This window comes from Nerophis ophidion, linkage group LG04 (genome assembly GCF_033978795.1).
Source record: "Nerophis ophidion isolate RoL-2023_Sa linkage group LG04, RoL_Noph_v1.0, whole genome shotgun sequence".
NCBI classification, from domain to species: Eukaryota; Metazoa; Chordata; class Actinopteri; order Syngnathiformes; family Syngnathidae; genus Nerophis; species Nerophis ophidion.
This window is the reverse complement of record NC_084614.1, coordinates 9869488-9891987: the sequence shown is the minus strand read 5'-3', so window position 1 is coordinate 9891987 and position 22500 is coordinate 9869488. Positions and strand designations below refer to the sequence as shown.

The 22500-nt window shown below is 45.4% G+C and overlaps 1 protein-coding gene across 4 annotated transcripts in view; it reads left to right on the top strand.

The window, feature by feature from the left end:
- The window catches only part of gabbr2 (gamma-aminobutyric acid (GABA) B receptor, 2), a 412418-nt gene that overhangs the window by 210194 nt on the left and 179724 nt on the right, over positions 1–22500 (top strand). For all 4 annotated transcript variants that reach the window (XM_061896997.1, XM_061896996.1, XM_061896994.1 and 1 more), the window contains 4 exons: positions 2951–3052; positions 11172–11237; positions 12689–12877; positions 15204–15446. In XM_061896997.1, the coding sequence (XP_061752981.1) occupies positions 2951–3052; positions 11172–11237; positions 12689–12877; positions 15204–15446 (600 nt within the window). The remainder of the gene's footprint in view (positions 1–2950; positions 3053–11171; positions 11238–12688; positions 12878–15203; positions 15447–22500) is intronic.

Below are 22500 nucleotides of genomic sequence, written 5' to 3'. Positions count from 1 at the left end.
TTTATTACGGTGGATGAGATTTGAGTAATAATTAGCTTTAGCTAAGGTAAGCATGCGTTTATAAGTTATTAAACCATCACTAAATGCTTGATGGTGCACCTCAAGTTTAGTCGTGCGCCATTTGCGTTCCAGCTTTCTGCATAATAATTTCTGAGCTCTAGTTTCTTCTGTAAACCACGGGGTGCGCTTTTTTGGAGCCTTTTTTAACTTTAGCGGTGCTATGTTATCAATGGTTTCGCGCAGGGCGTCGTTAAAATTGTTAGTGAGGTTATCAATAGAGCCCACATACTTTGGGAATGGTGCCATTACCGAGGGCAGTAGGTCAGCAAGAGTTGTCGTTGTGGCCGTATTAATGTTGCGGCTGCTATAGCAGTTATTATTATTATTAGTTTGACGAACATGCGTCTGAACCTCGAATTTTATAAGGTAATGATCGGACAATACTTTAGTATACGGGAGTATCGTAACTTTGGAAGCGGTGATCCCCTTGACAAGCACTAGGTCTATCGTATTACCGTTGCGATGCGTGGGTTCATTTATTATTTGTGTGAGACCACAGCTATCAATTATACTCTGGAGCGCTACGCACGGTGGGTCCGATGGGGTATTCATGTGGATATTAAAGTCCCCCATTATGATTATATTATCGGCGTGTGTCACTAGATCAGCAGCGAACTCTGAGAATTCATTGATAAAGTCCGAACAGGGCCCTGGGGGGGCGGTAGATAACAGCCAGGTGTAGAGGCAGCGGTGTGACAGACCTCATAGTAAGCACCTCAAACAATTTATATTTATTATTTATGTTAGGACTAAGGTTAAAGTTTTCGTTGTATATTAGTGCGACCCCCCCACCCCTTTTAAGCGGACGGGCAATATGCGCATGTGTAAAGTTAGGAGGACATGCCTCATTTAGCGCAAAAAAGTCGTTTGGTTTAAGCCAGGTTTCGCTGAGACCGATGACGTTAAGATTGTTGTCTCTGATAATATCATTAACTAACAACGTTTTGGGAGACAATGATCTTATGTTTAAAAAACCTACATTATAGGTAGTGGGCTGTTTTAGGGAATTTTTGATCAAATTATCCGTAGTAGCAATATTAATAATGTTGTGTTTATTATGCCCAGTGCATTCAGTATAATTACGACCATATCTAGGAATTGATACGACGGGAATGTTCCGATTGTTTGATTGTTGCTTTGATAAACTGCACGCATCATGGTTAGCCACCTCAGTAACGGGGATGTTCCGATTGTTTGTTTGTTGCTTTGATAAACTGCACGCATCATAGTTAGCCTCCTCAGTAACGGGGATTTTCCGATTGTTTGTTTGTTGCTTTGATAAACTGCACGCATCATAGTTAGCCACCTCAGTAAAACACATGTCCAACTCTGAAACACTCAAAGCAGAAAAAACTTGTTCTAATTTAACAGACTCCTTACCCAGACCAGTAGTCTCGCATTTTCCATCTAAATCCGTCTTCAGGGTGGAGGGAAGTGGAGTACTGTGGGGATTAGCCTTCTGCTTTGTTTTTAGCCCCGCTCGACATCCGCGTTTCCGATCACACCGCTGGCGTCTGCTCCGTAGACGGCCCCCGCTGCTACTAGACTCCCCTGCTTCACAGGCCGCTGGATGTAGCCGCCGATGTATCCCCATGCTAGTTAGCATGTTTAGCACGCCCGCGTCTATCAGTCCAAAACGGCCCGATGTGTCCATATCCAGAAGTGTCTGGCGGTCGTACGTGATCACGGAGTGACCACGATGCGAGCCAGCCATGAAGTATGCAGAACTGTCCGGCATTTCCGCCAAATGTTCCATCTTTAGCAAGAGCACCGCAGTGTCGCAGCCCGTCCGGGCGCCGCCATCTTGCCATCCCCATTTATATATATATGAGTGTGTTTGTATATATAATGTTTGTATGTATATATGTAAACATGTATTTGTACACGTGTGTATTTATATATGTACATGTTTGTATCTGTTTATGTACAGTATGTGTGTGTAAACACATATATATTTGTGTGTATAAAATGTATGTGTTCATGTACAGTAAATGTGTATATATTTTTTTTTGTGTGTGTGTGTGTGTATAATTTTAAATGGGTTATACTTGTATAGTGCTTTTCTACCTTCAAGGTACTCAAAGCGCTTTGACACTATTTCCACATTCACACACACATTCACACACTGATGGTGGGAGCTGCCATGCAAGGCGCTAACCAGCACCCATCAGGAGCAAGGGTGAAGTGTCTTGCTCAAGGACACAACGGACGTGACGAGGTTGGTAGTAGGTGGGGGCCACTCTCCCAAGTCCGCCATGCCGTCCCCATATTTATACAACTTGCAACTACAGAAAATTAAGACTCGAGTTTCCAAGTTGTTTTTATTCATCATTTTACGTTATGTAATTAGCCCTAATGTGTGAATGTTGTCTGTCTATCTTTGTTGGCCCTGTGATGAGGTGACGACTTGTCCAGGGTGTACAACGCCTTCCGCCCGATTGTAGATGGGATAGGTGCCAGCGCCCCCCAAGATCCCAAAAGGGAATAAGCGGTAGAAAATGGATGGATGGATGGATTATCAATTGAGCAATTTTATTTTATTGTTTGTCAGTATTTTTCTTTGACTGGCTGAGAGAACCCATTTAAGTATGATTTTTATCCATTAATATCCGTGTGATGATTACAAAAATAAATACGATTTGAAAAAAAATCAACACTAAAATGACTAATGTTATTCTCATGGAACACACCAAAAAATATAGAATTTTTTTCAGTCTAGATTTGATCCAGAATGACATGAACGGAACACGTTTTTTTCCTCCAAATTTCACCCCGAATGGCATTACTAATAGTGGCACGCACTAAATAAAAAATCTGAAAATGTTTGCTTTGCTAAACTAAGCTATGCTACGCTAACACTTGCGCTGTACTTACCTCCTTCTTGTCTCAGGTGAGGAACGACCTGACGAGCGAGTTGGAGAAGGCCGACATCCAGATCGCCGATACGGAAAGTTTCTCCAACGACCCGTGCATCAACGTGAAGAAGCTCAAGGTGAGCCCGATGCCGCTGTTGTGTTCGGGGGACAGCGCCCCCTGGTGGAGACCCCCCTCTCTCTGCTCAGCATGTTGAATAAATGAAGAGCAGCAGTTAATGCTGTCCGGGATAAATCCCTGGGGATGAATAATTCATGTCAATTGTCCTCCAATTTGACTGTGCTGTGGACAGCAGCTCTCCATGATAGTCGCTAATGAGTCATGGCTCAGCGAGGGCGGGGGGGCTGCACCGTGACCTCAAGTGACCCCCCTCGTTAGTAATGGATGCACTAATGGCTTACATATTTGTCATTACTGTATAGTCTGGTATTATTTTACTTCACTCCAGGCATTTTTCATCATTACATACGGATGAAACAAACATTAAGCTTTACACATTACTGCACTTGTGGGCTTTTCTAAAAGGCTGATGTGACTTTCCTGCACACCTGCACCCCAGGACTGGGTAATATGACCCCAAATCCATATCACGGTCTAAGTGATGCCATGTACAAACTTTATACTGGAAGCTTTTCTGAATGGGTTTTCTAGTCCATTAGCAAATGTAATTTGATTTAAAAAAACAACAACATAAACAGATGTGATTTTTTTGGGAGCGCCTGCATCCCGTCCACAAAGCTTTCTAAATAAGAATTAGTTGATCATTTCAATATAGTCACAAGTTATTGTTTTAATTGTTATCACTTTAAAAATGCATATCCTAAAATGTGTACACACAACAGTAGTTGCTGGCATATACACAACAATAGTCGCTAACACGTATGACCATATATGGCCATATAAGATCAAGGATCCCCAATGGCTATATATGGTCGCGAGAACCCTGATGGCCATATATGGTCGCGAGAACCCCGATGGCCATATATGGTCGCGAGAACCCCAATGGCCATATATGATCGCGAGAACCCCGATGGCCATATATGATCGCGAGAACCCCGATGGCCATATATGGTCGCGAGAACCCCGATGGCCATATATGGTCGCCTGATCCCCGATGGCCAGATATGGTCGCGGGATCCCCAATGGCCATATATGGTCGCCTGATCCCCAATCGCCATATATGGTTGTGGGATCCCCAATGGCCAGATATGGTCGCGAGAACCCCGATGGCCATATATGGTCGCGAGAACCCCGATGGCCATATATGGTCGCGAGAACCCCGATGGCCATATATGTTTGCGAGAACCCCGATGGCCATGTATGGTCGCGAGAACCCCGATGGCCATATATGGTCGCGAGAACCCCGATGGCCATATATGGTCGCGAGAACCCCGATGGCCATATATGGTCACGAGAACCCCGATGGCCATATATAGTCACGAGAACCCCGATGGCCATATATGGTCGCGTGAACCCCGATGGCCATATATGGTCGCGAGAACCCCGACGGCCATATATGGTCGCCTGATCCCCGATGGCCAGATATGGTCGCGAGAACCCCGACGGCCATATATGGTCGCGAGAACCCCGACGGCCATATATGGTCGCCTGATCCCCGATGGCCAGATATGGTCGCGAGAACCCCGACGGCCATATATGTTTGCGAGAACCCCGATGGCCATATATGGTCGCGAGAACCCCGATGGCCATATATGGTCGCGAGAACCCCGATGGCCATATATGTTTGCGAGAACCCCGATGGCCATATATGGTCGCGAGAACCCCGATGGCCATATATGGTCGCGAGAACCCCGATGGCCATATATGGTCGCGAGAACCCCGATGGCCATATATGGTCACGAGAACCCCGATGGCCATATATAGTCACGAGAACCCCGATGGCCATATATGGTCGCGTGAACCCCGATGGCCATATATGGTCGCGAGAACCCCGACGGCCATATATGGTCGCCTGATCCCCGATGGCCAGATATGGTCGCGAGAACCCCGACGGCCATATATGGTCGCGAGAACCCCGACGGCCATATATGGTCGCCTGATCCCCGATGGCCAGATATGGTCGCGAGAACCCCGACGGCCATATATGGTCGCCTGATCCCCGATGGCCATATATGGTCGCGAGAACCCCGATGGCCATATATGGTCGCGAGAACCCCGATGGCCATATATGGTCGCGAGAACCCCGATGGCCATATATGGTCGCGAGAACCCCGATGGCCATATATGGTCGCCTGATCCCCGATGGCCAGATATGGTCGCCTGATCCCCGATGGCCATATATGGTCGCGAGAACCCCGATGGCCATATATGGTCGCGAGAACCCCGATGGCCATATATGGTCGCGAGAACCCCGATGGCCATATATGGTCGCGAGAACCCCGATGGCCATATATGGTCACGAGAACCCAGATGGCCATATATGGTCGCGTGAACCCCGATGGCCATATATGGTCGCGAGAACCCCGATGGCCATATATGGTCGCGAGAACCCCGATGGCCATATATGGTCGCGAGAACCCCGATGGCCATATATGGTCGCGAGACCCCCGATGGCCATATATGGTCGCGAGAACCCCGATGGCCATATATGGTCACGAGAACCCCGATGGCCATATATGGTCGCGTGAACCCCGATGGCCATATATGGTCGCGAGAACCCCGACGGCCATATATGGTCGCCTGATCCCCGATGGCCAGATATGGTCGCGAGAACCCCGACGGCCATATATGGTCGCCTGATCCCCGATGGCCAGATATGGTCACCTGATCCCCGATGGCCATATATGGTCGCGAGAACCCCGATGGCCATATATGGTCGCGAGAACCCCGATGGCCATATATGTTTGCGAGAACCCCGATGGCCATATATGTTTGCGAGAACCCCGATGGCCATATATGTTTGCGAGAACCCCGATGGCCATATATGGTCGCGAGAACCCCGATGGCCATATATGGTCGCGAGAACCCCGATGGCCATATATGGTCGCGAGAACCCCGATGGCCATATATGGTCGCGAGAACCCCGATGGCCATATATGGTCGCGAGAACCCCGATGGCCATATATGTTTGCGAGAACCCCGATGGCCATATATGGTCGCGAGAACCCCGACGGCCATATATGGTCGCCTGATCCCCGATGGCCAGATATGGTCACCTGATCCCCGATGGCCATATATGGTCGCGAGAACCCCGATGGCCATATATGGTCGCGAGAACCCCGATGGCCATATATGTTTGCGAGAACCCCGATGGCCATATATGTTTGCGAGAACCCCGATGGCCATATATGGTCGCGAGAACCCCGATGGCCATATATGGTCGCGAGAACCCCGATGGCCATATATGGTCGCGAGAACCCCGATGGCCATATATGGTCGCCTGATCCCCGATGGCCAGATATGGTCACCTGATCCCCGATGGCCATATATGGTCGCGAGAACCCCGATGGCCATATATGGTCGCGAGAACCCCGATGGCCATATATGTTTGCGAGAACCCCGATGGCCATATATGTTTGCGAGAACCCCGATGGCCATATATGTTTGCGAGAACCCCGATGGCCATATATGGTCGCGAGAACCCCGATGGCCATATATGGTCGCGAGAACCCCGATGGCCATATATGGTCGCGAGAACCCCGATGGCCATATATGGTCGCGAGAACCCCGATGGCCATATATGGTCGCGAGAACCCCGATGGCCATATATGTTTGCGAGAACCCCGATGGCCATATATGGTCGCGAGAACCCCGACGGCCATATATGGTCGCCTGATCCCCGATGGCCAGATATGGTCACCTGATCCCCGATGGCCATATATGGTCGCGAGAACCCCGATGGCCATATATGGTCGCGAGAACCCCGATGGCCATATATGTTTGCGAGAACCCCGATGGCCATATATGTTTGCGAGAACCCCGATGGCCATATATGGTCGCGAGAACCCCGATGGCCATATATGGTCGCGAGAACCCCGATGGCCCTATATGGTCGCCTGATCCCCGATGGCCAGATATGGTCACGGGATCCCCAATAGCCATATATGGTCGCCTGATCCCCGATGGCCAGATATGGTCGCGGGATCCCCAATAGCCATATATGGTCGCCTGATCCCCGATGGCCAGATATGGTCGCGGGATCCCCAATAGCCATATATGGTCGCCTGATCCCCGATGGCCAGATATGGTCGCGGGATCCCCAATAGCCATATATGGTCGCCTGATCCCCGATGGCCAGATATTGTCGTGGGATCCCCGATGGCCATATATGGTCGCAGGATCCCGGATGGCCAGATATGGTCGCCTGATCCCCAATGGCCAGATATGGTCGCGAGAACCCCGATGGCCATATATGGTCGCGAGAACCCCGATGGCCATATATGGTCGCGAGAACCCCGATGGCCATATATGGTCGCGAGAACCCCGATGGCCATATATGGTCGCGAGAACCCCGATGGCCATATATGGTCGCGAGAACCCCGATGGCCATATATGGTCGCGTGAACCCCGATGGCCATGTATGGTCGCGAGAACCCCGACGGCCATATATGGTCGCCTGATCCCCGATGGCCAGATATGGTCGCCTGATCCCCGATGGCCATATATGGTCGCGAGAACCCCGATGGCCATATATGGCCGCGAGAACCCCGATGGCCATATATGTTTGCGAGAACCCGGATGGCCATATATGGTCGCGAGAACCCCGATGGCCATATATGGTCGTGAGAACCCCGATGGCCATATATGGTCGCGAGAACCCCGATGGCCATATATGGTCACCTGATCCCCGATGCCCAGATATGGTCGCGGGATCCCCAATAGCCATATATGGTCGCCTGATCCCCGATGGCCATATATGGTCGCCTGATCCCCGATGGCCAGATATGGTCGCGGGATCCCCGATGGCCATATATGGTCGCCTGATCCCCGATGCCCAGATATGGTCGCCTGATCCCCGATGCCCAGATATGGTCGCGGGATCCCCGATGGCCATATATGGTCGCCTGATCCCCAATGGCCAGATATGGTCGGGGGATCCCCGATGTCCATATAAGGCCGCGGGATCCCTGATGGCCATATATGGTTGTGTAATGGCCATATATGGTCGCGGAATGGCCATATATGGTTGTGGTATGTCGGATGGCTGTATATGGTCGCCGGATCTCCAATGGCCAGATATGGTTGCGGGATCCCCCGATAGCCATATAAGGTCGCGGGATCCCCGATGGCCATATATGGTCGCAGGATGGCCATATATGGTTGTGGTATGTCGGATGGCTGTATAAGGTTGCGAGATCCCTAATGGCCTTATATGGTCACTGGATGCCGGATGCCCACATATGGTCTCAGGGCAGCCATATATGGCGGCTGGCCATATATCAATCAATCAATCAATCAATGTTTACTTATATAGCCCTAAATCAAAGGGCTGCACAAACCACCACGACATCCTCGGTAGGCCCACATAAGGTTGTGGGATGGCCATATATGGTGTGATATGCCGGATAGCCGTATATGGTCGTGGGATCCCCATTGGCAATATACGTATGGCCACTGGATGGCGGCTGGCCATATATAGTCTCGGGGTAGCCATGTATGGTCGCAGGATAGCCATATATGGTCACTGGATGGCCATATATGGTCGTGGGATGCCCGGACAGCCATATGGAGGTTGATGGGCCATGGCCTCAGGAAGGAGGCTTTGTGAAGAGCGTGAGTAAGAAGAAGGCGGGTTAGTTGCTAGCAGGCCGTGTTTCCTCATCAATTAAAGGAGTTTATGTGGCACTTTAAGCACACAATCCAACTCATTAAGCTTTACGTCTCGGAGTACACAAAGAAAGTCATGAAAGGCAAGCAGGTGGAGGTTTTGTATCGTTAACGCTGTCGCCATTCCTTCACACTTGTACGGCTCACAGTGTCGCCTCCTGTCTTGGAGCGCATTCATCAAACTTTGTCACTTTTATTGGATCACATTTGTGAGTCCACGCCTGTGTGTCGTGTGTGTGCGTTTACACCAACGTTGTCTTGCTGCGGGATGGTCGGAATTATTTACAGAGATGTATTCTGACCGACCTGCTGGGCCGAGACACACAGAATGTAAAAAACATTTATTCTCCACTTTTTATTCTCTTGTGGGAATATTTTTGTTTTACAACATTTACAACACAAATGGACTGACGTTTCCTCACAGTTAGCAAACACGCATACAATTGTGTGAAATGTCTTAAATGAACACATGGATTTAGTGACAACAAATATAAGTCACGGCAAACACTTTTTTACTTTTTGTAAAAAAGTAATGCAATGCAATAAACACTGGAGAGCTGGAACTTATCTTTATTTTGTTTATAACTTTAACCTTAGTCAAAGATCATCAGTATAACAGGAGCTCCGTGCTGTTTTAAAAGACCTATTTAAAAAACATGAGTCAAAGATCATCTAAATGACAGGAGCGTTCTGCTGTTTTAAAAGACCTACTTCAAATGTGTTCTATGGCTATGAGTTGTTTTTTTTTCCCTTGGCCTCAGTCTGCACCCCCTCTCCAGGGCCCAGGCTAAGACTGATTTTTTTAATTTTATTTTAATCTTCTATTTTTTTTTCTCCCATTCCCCCCCTTGTTTTACCTGTATCTCATCTTTTTTGTAAGGGGCGCTGGAAGCCGGCAGACCCGTCAGCGATCCTGTTCTGTCTCCCTGTAATGTTTGTCTGATCTTGAATGGGATTGTGCTGAAAATGTCAATTTTCCTGAAGGAACTCTCCTGACGGAATAAATAAAGTACTATCTAATCTAATCTAATCAAAAACACATGTCAAAGATCATCTATCTGACAGGCGCGTTCTGCTGTCTTTAAAGGATAACTTTCAAAATCGATTTGCAAAAATTTTCTATTATGAAATTAGTATTCTGCTGTTTTTTGAGAACCTACTGCATCCATCTGTCCATTTTCTACTGCTATTCCTGTTCGGGGACGCGGGGGAGGCTGGAGCCTTTCTCAGCTGCATTCAGGCGGAAGGCAAAGTACACCCTGGACAAGTTTCCACCTCATCGCAGGGCCAACATAGACAAACAGACAACACTCACATTCACACACCAGGGAGCATGTAGTGTTGCAGACATACTATAGTCAAAGCTCCTTTATAAAACAGGACCGTTCGGCTGTTTCTAAGACCTACTGCAAAAACATAAATCAAAGATCCTGTATATTGCTGGAGTGCCCTGCAGTTTTTATGAATCTGCTGCAAAATGCTAGTCAAAGATCCTCTATACGACATGAACACTCTGGTTTTAAAGTCCTTTTTGAGAATCAATAGTCAAAGATCCTCAAAATGATAGAAGCATTCTGCTTTTCTTTTAAAGACTTACTGCAGGAACACGAGTCAAAGATCATCTATATGTCAGGGGCGTTCTGCCGTTTTCGAAGACTTATTTCAAAAAGACTATAAAACATGAATGGTCCACTGTTTTCAATGCCCAACTGCAAAAATGCAGTCAAAGGTCCTCTATTTAACTGAAGTGTCCAGCTGTTCTTAAGGCCTTACTGCACAAATGCTAGTCAAAGATCTTCAAAATAAAAGGAACGATCTGCTGTTTTTAATGACTTATTTCAGAAATGCCAATCAAAGATCCTCTATATGACAGGAATACCATACTGCTTTTAATAACCTAATGCAAAAATACCAGTCAGAGATCCTCAATATGACAGGAGCATTCAGCTGTCAAAGATCTTCTATTATGACAGGAGCTGTTTTGTTTTTTTAAGGAAGTATTTAAAAAATGACGATCAAAGATCCTCGATGTAAAAGGTGTTAGCTGCTGTTTCTGAATATTTATTTCAGAAACTTTAGTCAAAGATCCTCTACAAAACAGGAATGTTCTGCTGTTTTGAAAGCCCTACTGCAGAAACACTTATTAAACACAAACATCTTGTATTATGACAGGAGCGTTCTGCTGTTTTAAGGACTTATTCGTCTGTATGTCAGGAATAATATGATGCTTTTAAGAACCTAATGCAAAAATACCAGTCAAAGATCCTCAATATAACAGGAGCGTTCTGCTGTTTTGAAGGCCCTACTGCAGAAACATTAGTCAAATATGACAGGACTGCTTTTTTGAAGTGAACTCATGAGATGTTCTGACTAACTTCATAGTTCATATTTTTGGCCGAAAAAGCGCGAAGGCTTCTAGATTAAAAGATGATTTGTTTTCCTTTTCTCAGGACAACGACGTGAGAATTATCATCGGGCAGTTTGACGAGAACTTGGCCTCTAAAGTCTTCTGCTGTGTAAGTCCTCTCTGCACGCCTCATGCAAAAGCCCAGTACGTACATACATACTGTACATATATACACACGCATACAAACATTCAGTACATATATACATACAAATATACATACATACATACATATACATGTATATTACATATAGGGATACATGCATGCATAAATTTATATATGTATACATACTTATATATAGTACATATATATATATATATATATATATATATATACAGACATACATATCTACACATACATACATACATTTATACATTAATACATACATATAGCACATATATATAAATATACATACATATATACACGTATACATACATACCGTACATATATACATACATACATATACATGTATATTACATATATAGATACATGCATGCATAAATACATACATATATATACGTATACATACTTATAGACAGCACATACATATATATTTACATACATACACACATACATACATACTGCTTATAAATACTTGCATACATCAATACATACATATAGCACATATATAAATATACATACATATATACACATGTATACATACAAACAAATATACATACATATACACATACATATATATACATGTATATTACATACATAGATACATACATGCATAAATACATACATATACAAAAATATATGTATACATACTTCTATACAGTACATACATGCATACAGTATATATATACATACATATCTACACATACATACATACTGTTTATACATACATGCATACATTAATACGTACATATAGCACGTGTATATAGAATAGAATAGAATAGAGTTTTATTGTCATTATTGCAATGAACAGGTTCAAAGAACAACGAAATTGGAGCAGCTCCTCCTAAGGTGCATATACATATACATATATACATACATACAGCACATATAAATATACATATATACATACATACAGCACATATATACATACATATATACAAATAAACATACATATATACACACGTATACATACATACAGTACATATATACATACATATATACAAATAAACATACATATATACATACATACATACATATGCATGCATATTACATATATAGATACATGCATGCATAAATACATACATATATACGTATACATACTTATATACAGTACATACATACATACATACATACATGTATTTACATACATACTGTTTATACATACATGCATACATTAATACATACATACGGTACATATATATATATATACATACAATGAGGTGGCGACTTGTCCAGGGTGTACGCCGCCTTCTGCCCAATTGTAGCTGAGATAGGCGCCAGCGCCCCCCAACACCCCAAAGGGTTTAAGCGGTAGAAATGGATGGATGGATATACATACAAATACACATATACATACTGTTTCTACATACATACACACATACATATATACAAACATGTGATATGAATAATGCTAGTCCCACTAATGTTTCTTCCCTCATCAGGCGTACAACCTGAACATGTTTGGAAGCAAGTACCAGTGGATCATTCCTGGCTGGTACCAGGGCAACTGGTGGGAACAAGCCAACAGCACCAACTGCACCACCAAGAAGCTGCTGGTCGCCATGGAAGGTTACATCAGCGTGGACTTTGAGCCGCTCAGCGCTCGCCAGATCAAAGGCATCTCGGGCAGGGTGAGCCCCGCCTCCAAACTCCGACCAGGAAGCTTCAAAATGTCATATTTCCACACAAGCAGTCAAAGATCCTCTATATGTCAAACGCACCGCTCGTGTTGACAATCTGCTGCCAAGGTGACGCTATGTTCGGGGGTTGCTAGTTGAATATCGCGGTCCGGAGACGAGATGACAGGAAATGTTTGACAACCCCCACGGCTCCCCAACCCTCAACTAGCAAAGACGCGGTAAATAAGAAACGCAGTCAAGCGTGACTTTGATATTTTTGCTCTCCAACTTTCACTCCTCTTGGTATTTACTCTGCAGATAATTATGGCAGCCAGACTGAAAAGAGCACCAGCAGTCCAGGCGTGAAATATTTTGTCTTAGCAAACATTTTCTTTTCTTTTGTCACTCATTTATTTTGACCTATAAACATTCTTAGTCTATGGTTCTCTAACTTATTTCAGCACCTCAGGAAACACTTGGCTCTCCAGAACCAAGCATTTGAATACGGTAGCTTAGTAGGCCTAAATAGTCATTAAATACAAGGCAGTAGTTGTATTTAAGCCACACCCACTAAATTGTAGAAGAAAAAATATATTTTTTTTATATTAGTCAGTGAAATGAGTTATTTACTCTACATAATTAATTGTTTCCAAACGGTGGTAGTAACACGGCAGTAAAATGGCGGATCAGACAAAACAGAAGTCATCATCATAGGCCCACTAGCCTCTCCAATCAGCTCAACAGACTCAATAACTTCACAGTGACAATTTGGTGAATTTACTGAGGAATTTGTGAAACTGCCATTGTAAGTTAATAATACCAACACTCATAAACGTGTTAACATATTTGCTCATGCTAACGACGCTAGTTTGATTATGATAGCACATACAAATATGCATGAGAAAACTCCTCACGGTTTAGTAAGTATGGATAGTTTTAGTTTTATTGTAAAACTTAACAAACGTTTGCTTGGTGTGATGAAGAAAACAGAAACACTACGGGTGGTTTTACTTCCAGTTCAGGGCATTGAAACAGGAAGTACATTTTCAACCCACAGGACCTGCAGTGAGCGAACCCGTCCAAAAGATGGCGCCATGGCACAAACAATAACACATTTTCAGTGTCTCTGCTTGAGTTTAGATGGATAGATAGTACTTTATTTATTCCGTCAGGAGAGTTCCTTCAGGAAAATTACAATTTTCAGCACAATCCCATTCAAGATCAATCAGTTTAATGCAGGGGTGTCAAAGGTCAGGCCCGCGAACAGGTTTTATCCGGCAAGCGGGATGAGTTTGCTAAGTATAAAAATGAGCCGCAATTTTTGAATGAAAGAAACCGCTGTTCTAAATTTGTCCACTAGATGTCGCAATAGCAATTCTATGTAGATGATGCCACCTATGTAAAAAAAATAAAATACCGTATTTCATTGAATTGCCGCAGGGTATATAGTATGCGCCTGACTTGAATTACCGCCGGTTCAAACTCATGACGTCACGAGTGACACTTCCCCTGTCATCATTTTCAAAATGGAGGAGGCTGATTTCAATACCGGTAATTTGAAACCGCATAAAGGGAAGAAGATTAAGAGCTATTCAGTAGGATTTAAGGTCCAAGCTTACATCACACTCAAATTTTTACTGTATGCCTTTGGTAAGTGCCGGAGTGAGAAAAGGTTTTAAAATATTTAGCGCATGCTTACTTTTACCGCATGCCTTTGGTAAGCGCAGGAGTGAGAAGAGGTTTTAAATTAATTAGCGCCCCGGCGGCAATTCAAGGAAATACGGTAAACCACATGTTAGCGCACCAGTCGAGGAAAATGAGCAAACTACATAAATAACATCCTGTAATTTGATTTTGATATCATTTTCTTATCTTGATAGATTGATATCAACACTAATGAGTTGACTGATGAACATTATCACATAATGTATTCAGAAAATATAAATAACGACAAATAACGATAGAATTCTATTAACCGCAATAGGTAAGTGTAAAAAAACCTAACAACGTTATGATTTGTACATTTTCACAATGTGCTTGTTCTGTTTTTAAACACAGAAAACAATCTGATGTCTTTATTTTTAAGTTATCGTGCCGTGATTTCACTTGGTAGTAAATTTTTCTCCATTCGGCCCCCCATCTAAAAGGAATTTGACACCCCCGGTTTAATGAAAATTATTGAATACAAAACATGGCTGTTAGCGAAGAAAAGTCCATAAATTAACCGCACCGTTTTATAAGCCGCAGTGTTCAAAGCGTTGGGAAAAATAGCATCAACTAAAGTACAGTTTGTAAAGCCAAGGGAAATTAAAGGAGATGTCATGGCTTCCTGTTGCAGACGCCAAAGGAGTACGAGAGGGAGTACAGCCGGGAGCTTCGCCAGAAAGGGGTGGAGCCCAGCAAATTCCACGGCTTCGCCTACGACGGCATCTGGGTCATCGCCAAGACCCTGACCCGGGTCATGGACCTGCTGCGTGTCAAGCAGCGGCAAAACCACTACCACAACTTCACGGTGGACGACCACGAGGTGGGCAAGATGGTGCTGGACGTCATGAACGAGACCAACTTCTTTGGCGTGACGGTGAGTCCACACCGAGGGACCGCGACTTCCCGTATGGTTCCGCCTCCGTTAGGGACCAAGATCAAAATCCCTCTCAGGACGTTTAGAAGCATTTTATTTTAGCAGGAATTGATGGAAATGGAAATATGTTCTAGGGTTAACTGTGGCCAGGGAATTATTAACTGTCATACAAGTGTAAAAATAAGTGAACCATAGAACAATCTTACTTTTTAACATTCTTATGTTTATGTCAAGCCTAGCTATGTTGTACTGAGCAGCCGGGACGCAGGCCCTTCTTTCCTCGGTCCTGATCTGTCGTCTTTGTGTGCACTTTGACACGCCAACACATTATACGAACGGACAGACGGGTGTATTTGAGTGCGGATGGTTTTGGTGTGAATGGACAAACGATGTGGAGTTACGGGGCGGCATAGCTCGGTTGGTGGAGTGGCCGTGCCAGCAACTTGAGGGTTGCAGGTTCGATTCCCGCTTGTGCCATTCTAGTCACTGCCGTTGTGTCCTTGGGCAAGACACTTTACCCACCTGCTCCCAGTGCCACCCACACAGGTTTAAATGTAACTTAGATATTGGGTGTCACTCGCCCGGAAAAGGGTGGAGTGCCTGGGAGACCCTGCCCCAAGTGGAGGAGTTCAAGTACCTAGGAGTCTTGTTCACGAGTGAGGGAAGAGTGGATCGTGAGATCGACAGGCGGATCGGTGCGGCGTCTTCAGTAATGCGGACGTTGTACCGATCCGTTGTGGTGAAGAAGGAGCTGAGCCGGAAGGCAAAGCTCTCAATTTACCGGTCGATCTACGTTCCCATCCTCACCTATGGTCATGAGCTTTGGGTCATGACCGAAAGGATAAGATCACGGGTACAAGCGGCCCAAATGAGTTTCCTCTGCCGTGTGTCGGGGCTCTCCCTTAGAGATAGGGTGAGAAGCTCTGCCATCCGGGAGGAACTCAAAGTAAAGCCGCTGCTCCTTCACATCGAGAGGAGCCAGATGAGGTGGTTCGGGCATCTGGTCAGGATGCCACCCGAACGCCTCCCTAGGGAGGTGTTTAGGGCACGTCCAACCGGTAGGAGGCCACGGGGAAGACCCAGGACACGTTGGGAAGACTATGTCTCCCGGCTGGCCTGGGAACGCCTCGGGATCCCCCGGGAAGAGCTAGACGAAGTGGCTGGGGAGAGGGAAGTCTGGGTTTCCCTGCTTAGGCTGTTGCCCCCGCGACCCGACCTCGGATAAGCGGAAGATGATGGATGGATGGACTATGTAAAGCGCTTTGAGTCACTTGAGAAAAAGCGCTATATAAATATAATTCACTTCACTTCACTACACACACACACCGCAAAATGAGCTAACGTTTCGCTAAAAGCTAATTAGCCTTCACCTCAAGCCAGAACTGCGAGCGAGCTGAGCTGCAGTTTAAGTTTCTAGAAGGTCAACGGGCTCATAGTGATGTTACTAGTAGTTGACTGGGCGGTGTTTATTATCATTTGGGGAGAGTACGCTGCCTTATGCTCACCTGCTAAACACCTATCTCAGGGGTAGGGAACCTATGGCTCGCGAGCCAGATGTGGCTCTTTTGATGACTGCATCTGGCTCTCGGATAAATCTGAGCTGACATTGCTTAACACGATAAGTAATGAATAATTCCACTTGTATTCACAGTGTTAAAAATAATGTTCAAAATATAAAACATTCTCATGCATTTTAATCCATCCATCCATTTTCTACCACACATGTTCAAGAAGCTGCGTTAATGGTAAGAAGTGATTTATTTATTATCGGTTAGTGTGGGGCTTGCCCTCCCGGGGGTTCTTCAGACCACCAACCACTGACATGAGAGCCTGTTTCAGGGTTACAATATTGTTTTATTTTTCAATAAGTCTCTCAGTTGCTTTCCAGCAATTCAATCAATCAATCATTGTTTACTTATATAGCCCTAAATCACTAGTGTCTCAAAGGGCTGCACAAACCACTACGACATCCTCGGTAGGCCCACATAAGGGAAAGGAAAACTCACACCCAGTGGGACATCGGTGACAATGATGACTATGAGAACCTTGGAGAGGAGGAAAGCAATGGATGTCGAGCGGGTCTAACATGATACTGTGAAAGTTCGATCCATAATGGATCCAACACAGTCGCGAGAGTCCAGTCCAAAGCGGATCCAACACAGCAGCGAGAGTCCCGTTCACAGCGGAGCCAGCAGGAAACCATCCCAAGCGGAGGCGGATCAGCAGCGCAGAGATGTCCCCAGCCGATACACAGGCGAGCAGTACATGGCCACCGGATCGGACCGGACCCCCTCCACAAAGGAGAGTGGGACATAGAAGAAAAAGAAAAGAAACGGCAGATCAACTGGTCTAAAAAGGGAGTCTATTTAAAGGCTAGAGTATACAAATGAGTTTTAAGGTGAGACGTAAATGCTTCTACTGAGGTGGCATCTCGAACTGTTACCGGGAGGGCATTCCAGAGTACTGGAGCCTGAACGGAAAACGCTCTATAGCCCGCAGACTTTTTTTGGGCTCTAGGAATCACTAATAAGCCTTTTGAAGGCAGATTTCTTGCCGGGACATATGGTACAATACAATCGGCAAGATAGGATGGAGCTAGACCGTGTAGTATTTTATACGTAATTAGTAAAACCTTAAAGTCACATCTTAAGTGCACAGGAAGCCAGTGCAGGTGAGCCAGTACAGGCGTAATGTGATCAAACTTTCTTGTTCTTGTCAAAAGTCTAGCAGCCGCATTTTGTACCAACTGTAATCTTTTAATGCTAGACATGGGGAGACCCCAAAATAATACGTTACAGTAATCGAGGCGAGACGTAACAAACGCATGGATAATGATCTCAGCGTCTTTAGTGGACAGAATGGAGCGAATTTTAGCGATATCACGGATTGTATTTTTCGCTTTCGCTCGCGCTCTGGCTCCAGCCCCAACCCCGTCTCTCCGCCTGGCTGCTGCTAATAACAGAGCGACAGGTGATTAGATAACAAGGCCCAGGTGGGCCATCTACGCACCTGTCGCTGATTTTGAAGCTGGTCCTGGCACACCCCAGTTTGCTGCAGGCCAGCAGGCCACGCCCCCTCCACAGTTATCTTCAGAATAACAATGTTATCACAAAGAATAAGAGACATATTATACTCTAGAAATGTTGGTCATACTTAAAAATGCATGCGTTTAGTTGTGTTCAGCGTTAAAAAAATATATATATGGCTCTTACGGAAATACATTTCAAAATATTTGGCTTTTTTGCTCTCTCAGCCAAAAAGGTTCCCGACCCCTGACCTATCTGCTCGACGCCGAAGCATTGACTACATGCGCTCTGAATACGCACTGCTGATTGGCTGTTACCGCTATGTATGTAACCAATCAGATGGTTGTGTGGGTGGGACAATGCTGGGTGCTGACAGAGGCAGAAGAAGCAAAGCAGCTTGTTAAGACTTTAGCTTAGAAACTCATTCAGTACACCCCCGTACTGAACCGAAACGGTTCAGTACAAATACACGTACCGTTACACCCTGCTAACCAGGAGTAGTTACCAAGAAAAAGGGCGAAAGATGCGTTTGGAAAAAATTATTGGGGAATTCCTGGAATTGTTTTGAAGTTGAAAAAAGGATATGCGATATACTGAAGGTGGAATGGTTTGAATAGGTTGGAAAATGTGGAAATGGTGAAATTTTGACAAATGGCCAACTCTTTTTAAATGGGAAAAATGTCCCGGAAATCTGGGAATTTTGGGAATTTTTCAAGGGAAAGCCCGCGATTTCCAAATATGTTGAACAGTTTGAAGTTGGAACAGTTTGAATCGGGTGAAAAATGTGAAAGGTAGAGCGCGCCAAAATCTGGAGAAGAAATAGATGAATTTTGGTGTAGAAAACCATGTGTGAATGTTTTGGAGCATTCACTCAATTACTCAAGAAGATAAATAATAAGCAGGAGAAAACTTCTCATTTTTCTGGAGCCCTTTTTTTTTTAATCATTTAAGAACAAAAATGAGACTTATTGTCAGATTGCCCTAAAGAGGGCATTTATTTGAGTTTTTGTAAAAACTCTTCTCCGGTCTGCTCAGGTGGCCACACCCCCCTCTGTCTCCTCCTGTAGTGCTGGTCACCTGCTGTACGTCTCCTCAGCTCCATCCATCTCATTCCGCTTATCCGAGGTTGTGTCACGGGGGCAGCAGCCTAAGCAGAGAAGCCCAGACTTCCCTCTGCCCAGCCACTTCCTCCATAGACATTCCAAGGCCAGCCGGGAGACACAGTCCTCCCAAACGTTTCCTGGGTCTTCCCCGTGGTCTCCTACCAGTCGGACGTGCCCTAAACACCTCCCTATGGGGGCGTTCTGACTGATAGGGTGAGAAACTATGCCAATCTTTAAAGGAGAGCGGAGGTAACTCATTTCTTGTACCCGTGATCTTGTCCTTTTGGTCATAACCTAAAGCTCATGACCAAAAGTGAGGATAGGGACGTAGATCTTCCTTTACCATGTTCGGACCGATGCAGGGTCTGCATCAGTCCACCTGTCGATCTCACGGTCCACTTTTCCCTCGCTTAATTGTTTCCAAATGGTGCCCGTAACACGGCAGTAAAACGGCTGATCAAACAAAACAGAAGTTATCGTCATGGAACCGCCAGCTGCGGAAGTGAGCTTTCCAATCAGGTAAGCAGACTCAATAACTCCACGGTGAATGTCCGAAACTGAATCAATACGAAAAGAATGCCATTGTAAGTTAATAATACCAACAAAGACACTCGTCAACGTGTTGGCGACGCTAGCTTCATAACATTACTGTAGCACGTACAAATATGTATGAAAACAGTCTTACAGACATCACACTTGGGACCGTTTAGTAAGTAAGAATTGTTTTAGTTGCATTGTAAAAGTTACAAACCTTGCTTGAGAGACACTACGGACGGCTTGAATACTTGTACTTCCGGCTGAAAGCTCAGTCTAAACAGAAGGGCATTGCAGCACCTGCAATGAGCAAAATCGTCGAAAAGACAGCGCCATAGCAAAAACCACAAAACGTATGTGGCGTAGCTCGGTTGGTAGAATGGCCGTGCCACCAACTTGAGGGTTCCAGGTTCGAGCTCCGCTTACGCCATCCTAGTCACTGCCTTTGTGTCCTTGGGCAAAATACTGCTCCCAGTGCCCACCCACACTGGTTTAAATGTAACTTAGATATTGGGTTTTACTATGTAAAAGCCCTTTGAGTCACTAGAGAAAAGCGCTATATAAATATGATTCACTTCACCTATTTGGTGTCTTTGCATTTTTTTCTTTTTTGTTATTTTTGCGAAGAAACATCTATAAATTAGCTGCTCTGTTTTATAAGCCGCAGGGTTCTAAGTGTAGGAAAAAAGTCGCTGCTTATAGTCCGGAATTGACGGGATTCCTCATTTTGTAGTAGCGTGGGCAATTTCCGACGCGACGTCTGCGTGTGCACAAAAAAAAAAAACGGCTCACAAGTGGGAATCGGTTCTTATATAAGAACCATTCAAAAGGCCTGATTCGTTCGTGAATGTCACATCTCTGCAAGATTTATAGTGCAATCATCGGACGTTCTTTAAAGGCCTACTGAAAGCCACTACTAGCGACCACGCAGTCTGATAGTTTATATATCAATGATGAAATATTAACATTGCAACACATGCCAATACGGCCGCTTTAGTTTACTAAATTGCAATTTTAAATTTCGCGCGGAAGTATCGTGCTAAAACGTGCGGTATGATGACGTGTGCGCGTGACGTCACGCATCGTAGAGGCCATTTTGTTCCAGCACCGTTCCCAGCTATAAGTCGTCTGTTTTCATCGCATAATTCCACAGTATTGTGGACCTCTGTGTTGCTGAATCTTTTGCAATTTGTTCAATGAATAATGGAGACATCAAAGAAGAAAGCCGTAGGTGGGAAGCGGTGTATTGCGGCCTCCGTTAGCAACACAAACACAGCCGGTGTTTCATTGTTTACATTCCCGAAAGATGACGGTCAAGCTTTACTACGGAACAGAGATGTCATGCAAACACGGTTGGATTGGACCACACACACAAAGTACAGTGTATTATGCAGCGATCATTTCGAAAGATCGTTGTAACGGACTTCCTGCCGTCCTCGTGTGGGTTGCGGGGACACCTGACACATGACGCATCATAGCAGTTTTGACCTAGATTTATTATTTCAACAAATCCCTGGTCCGTTGACCCTTTGGTCGCGTCACTTTTCAGCGCGCTCTTCCGGCCTGTCTGCTACCTCTGCACGCCTTTCGGCGTCCGGGGTTTGCGTCATCGCTCTTGTGGTGTGGGTTGTCGCGCTTCTGGTCGGCTGCCCGGTGTTTCCTCCTCCGTGCTCCTCTCCCGCTCGTTCCTCCCTCGCCCTTTTTGTACTCTAGCAGCAGATGGACAGACTGTGAGCAGGTGTGTAGTATATGCACCTGTCTTAGATTGCCGCTGCAGTCTCGCTCCGCGTGTGTCACGCCTCTTCTTGCCGCTGCATGTCCCGCCTCCCGGCCTCCAGGTGGGCCCGCGCTGCTGCGTTCCGCCCGTTGTCGGCCCGTCGGCGGTGTCTCTCCACAATCGTGTTTCGAAGAGGGTCCCTTGCGAAGGGCAGAGATAGGCATCGCCACCACCCGTCGAGTGGTGCTGGAGAAAGGTGCGTGGTCGACCTTCAGGTTGTACAGGTACGACCATATAATCTCACTAAAACACTAGTAACACAATAAGCAGATAAGGGAATTTCCAGAATTATCCTAGTAAATGTGTCTAATAACATCTGAATCGCTCCCACTGCCCTCGTCTTTTTTTTGTAGTCCTTCACTCTCACTATCCTCATCCATGAATCTCAAATTAATGGGGAAATCGTTGCTTTCTCGGTCCGAATCGCTCTAGCTGCTGGTGGCCATGATTGTAAACAATGTTCAGATGTGAGGAGCTCCACAACCCGTGACGTCACGCGCACATCGTCTGCTACTTCCGGTACAGGCAAGGTGTAACTCCCTCCAAATAGCACTGACACAATGGCTTTCTTTGACTGATTTATCGAAGGCTTCCTTTCCCTTCAATTCACTGTG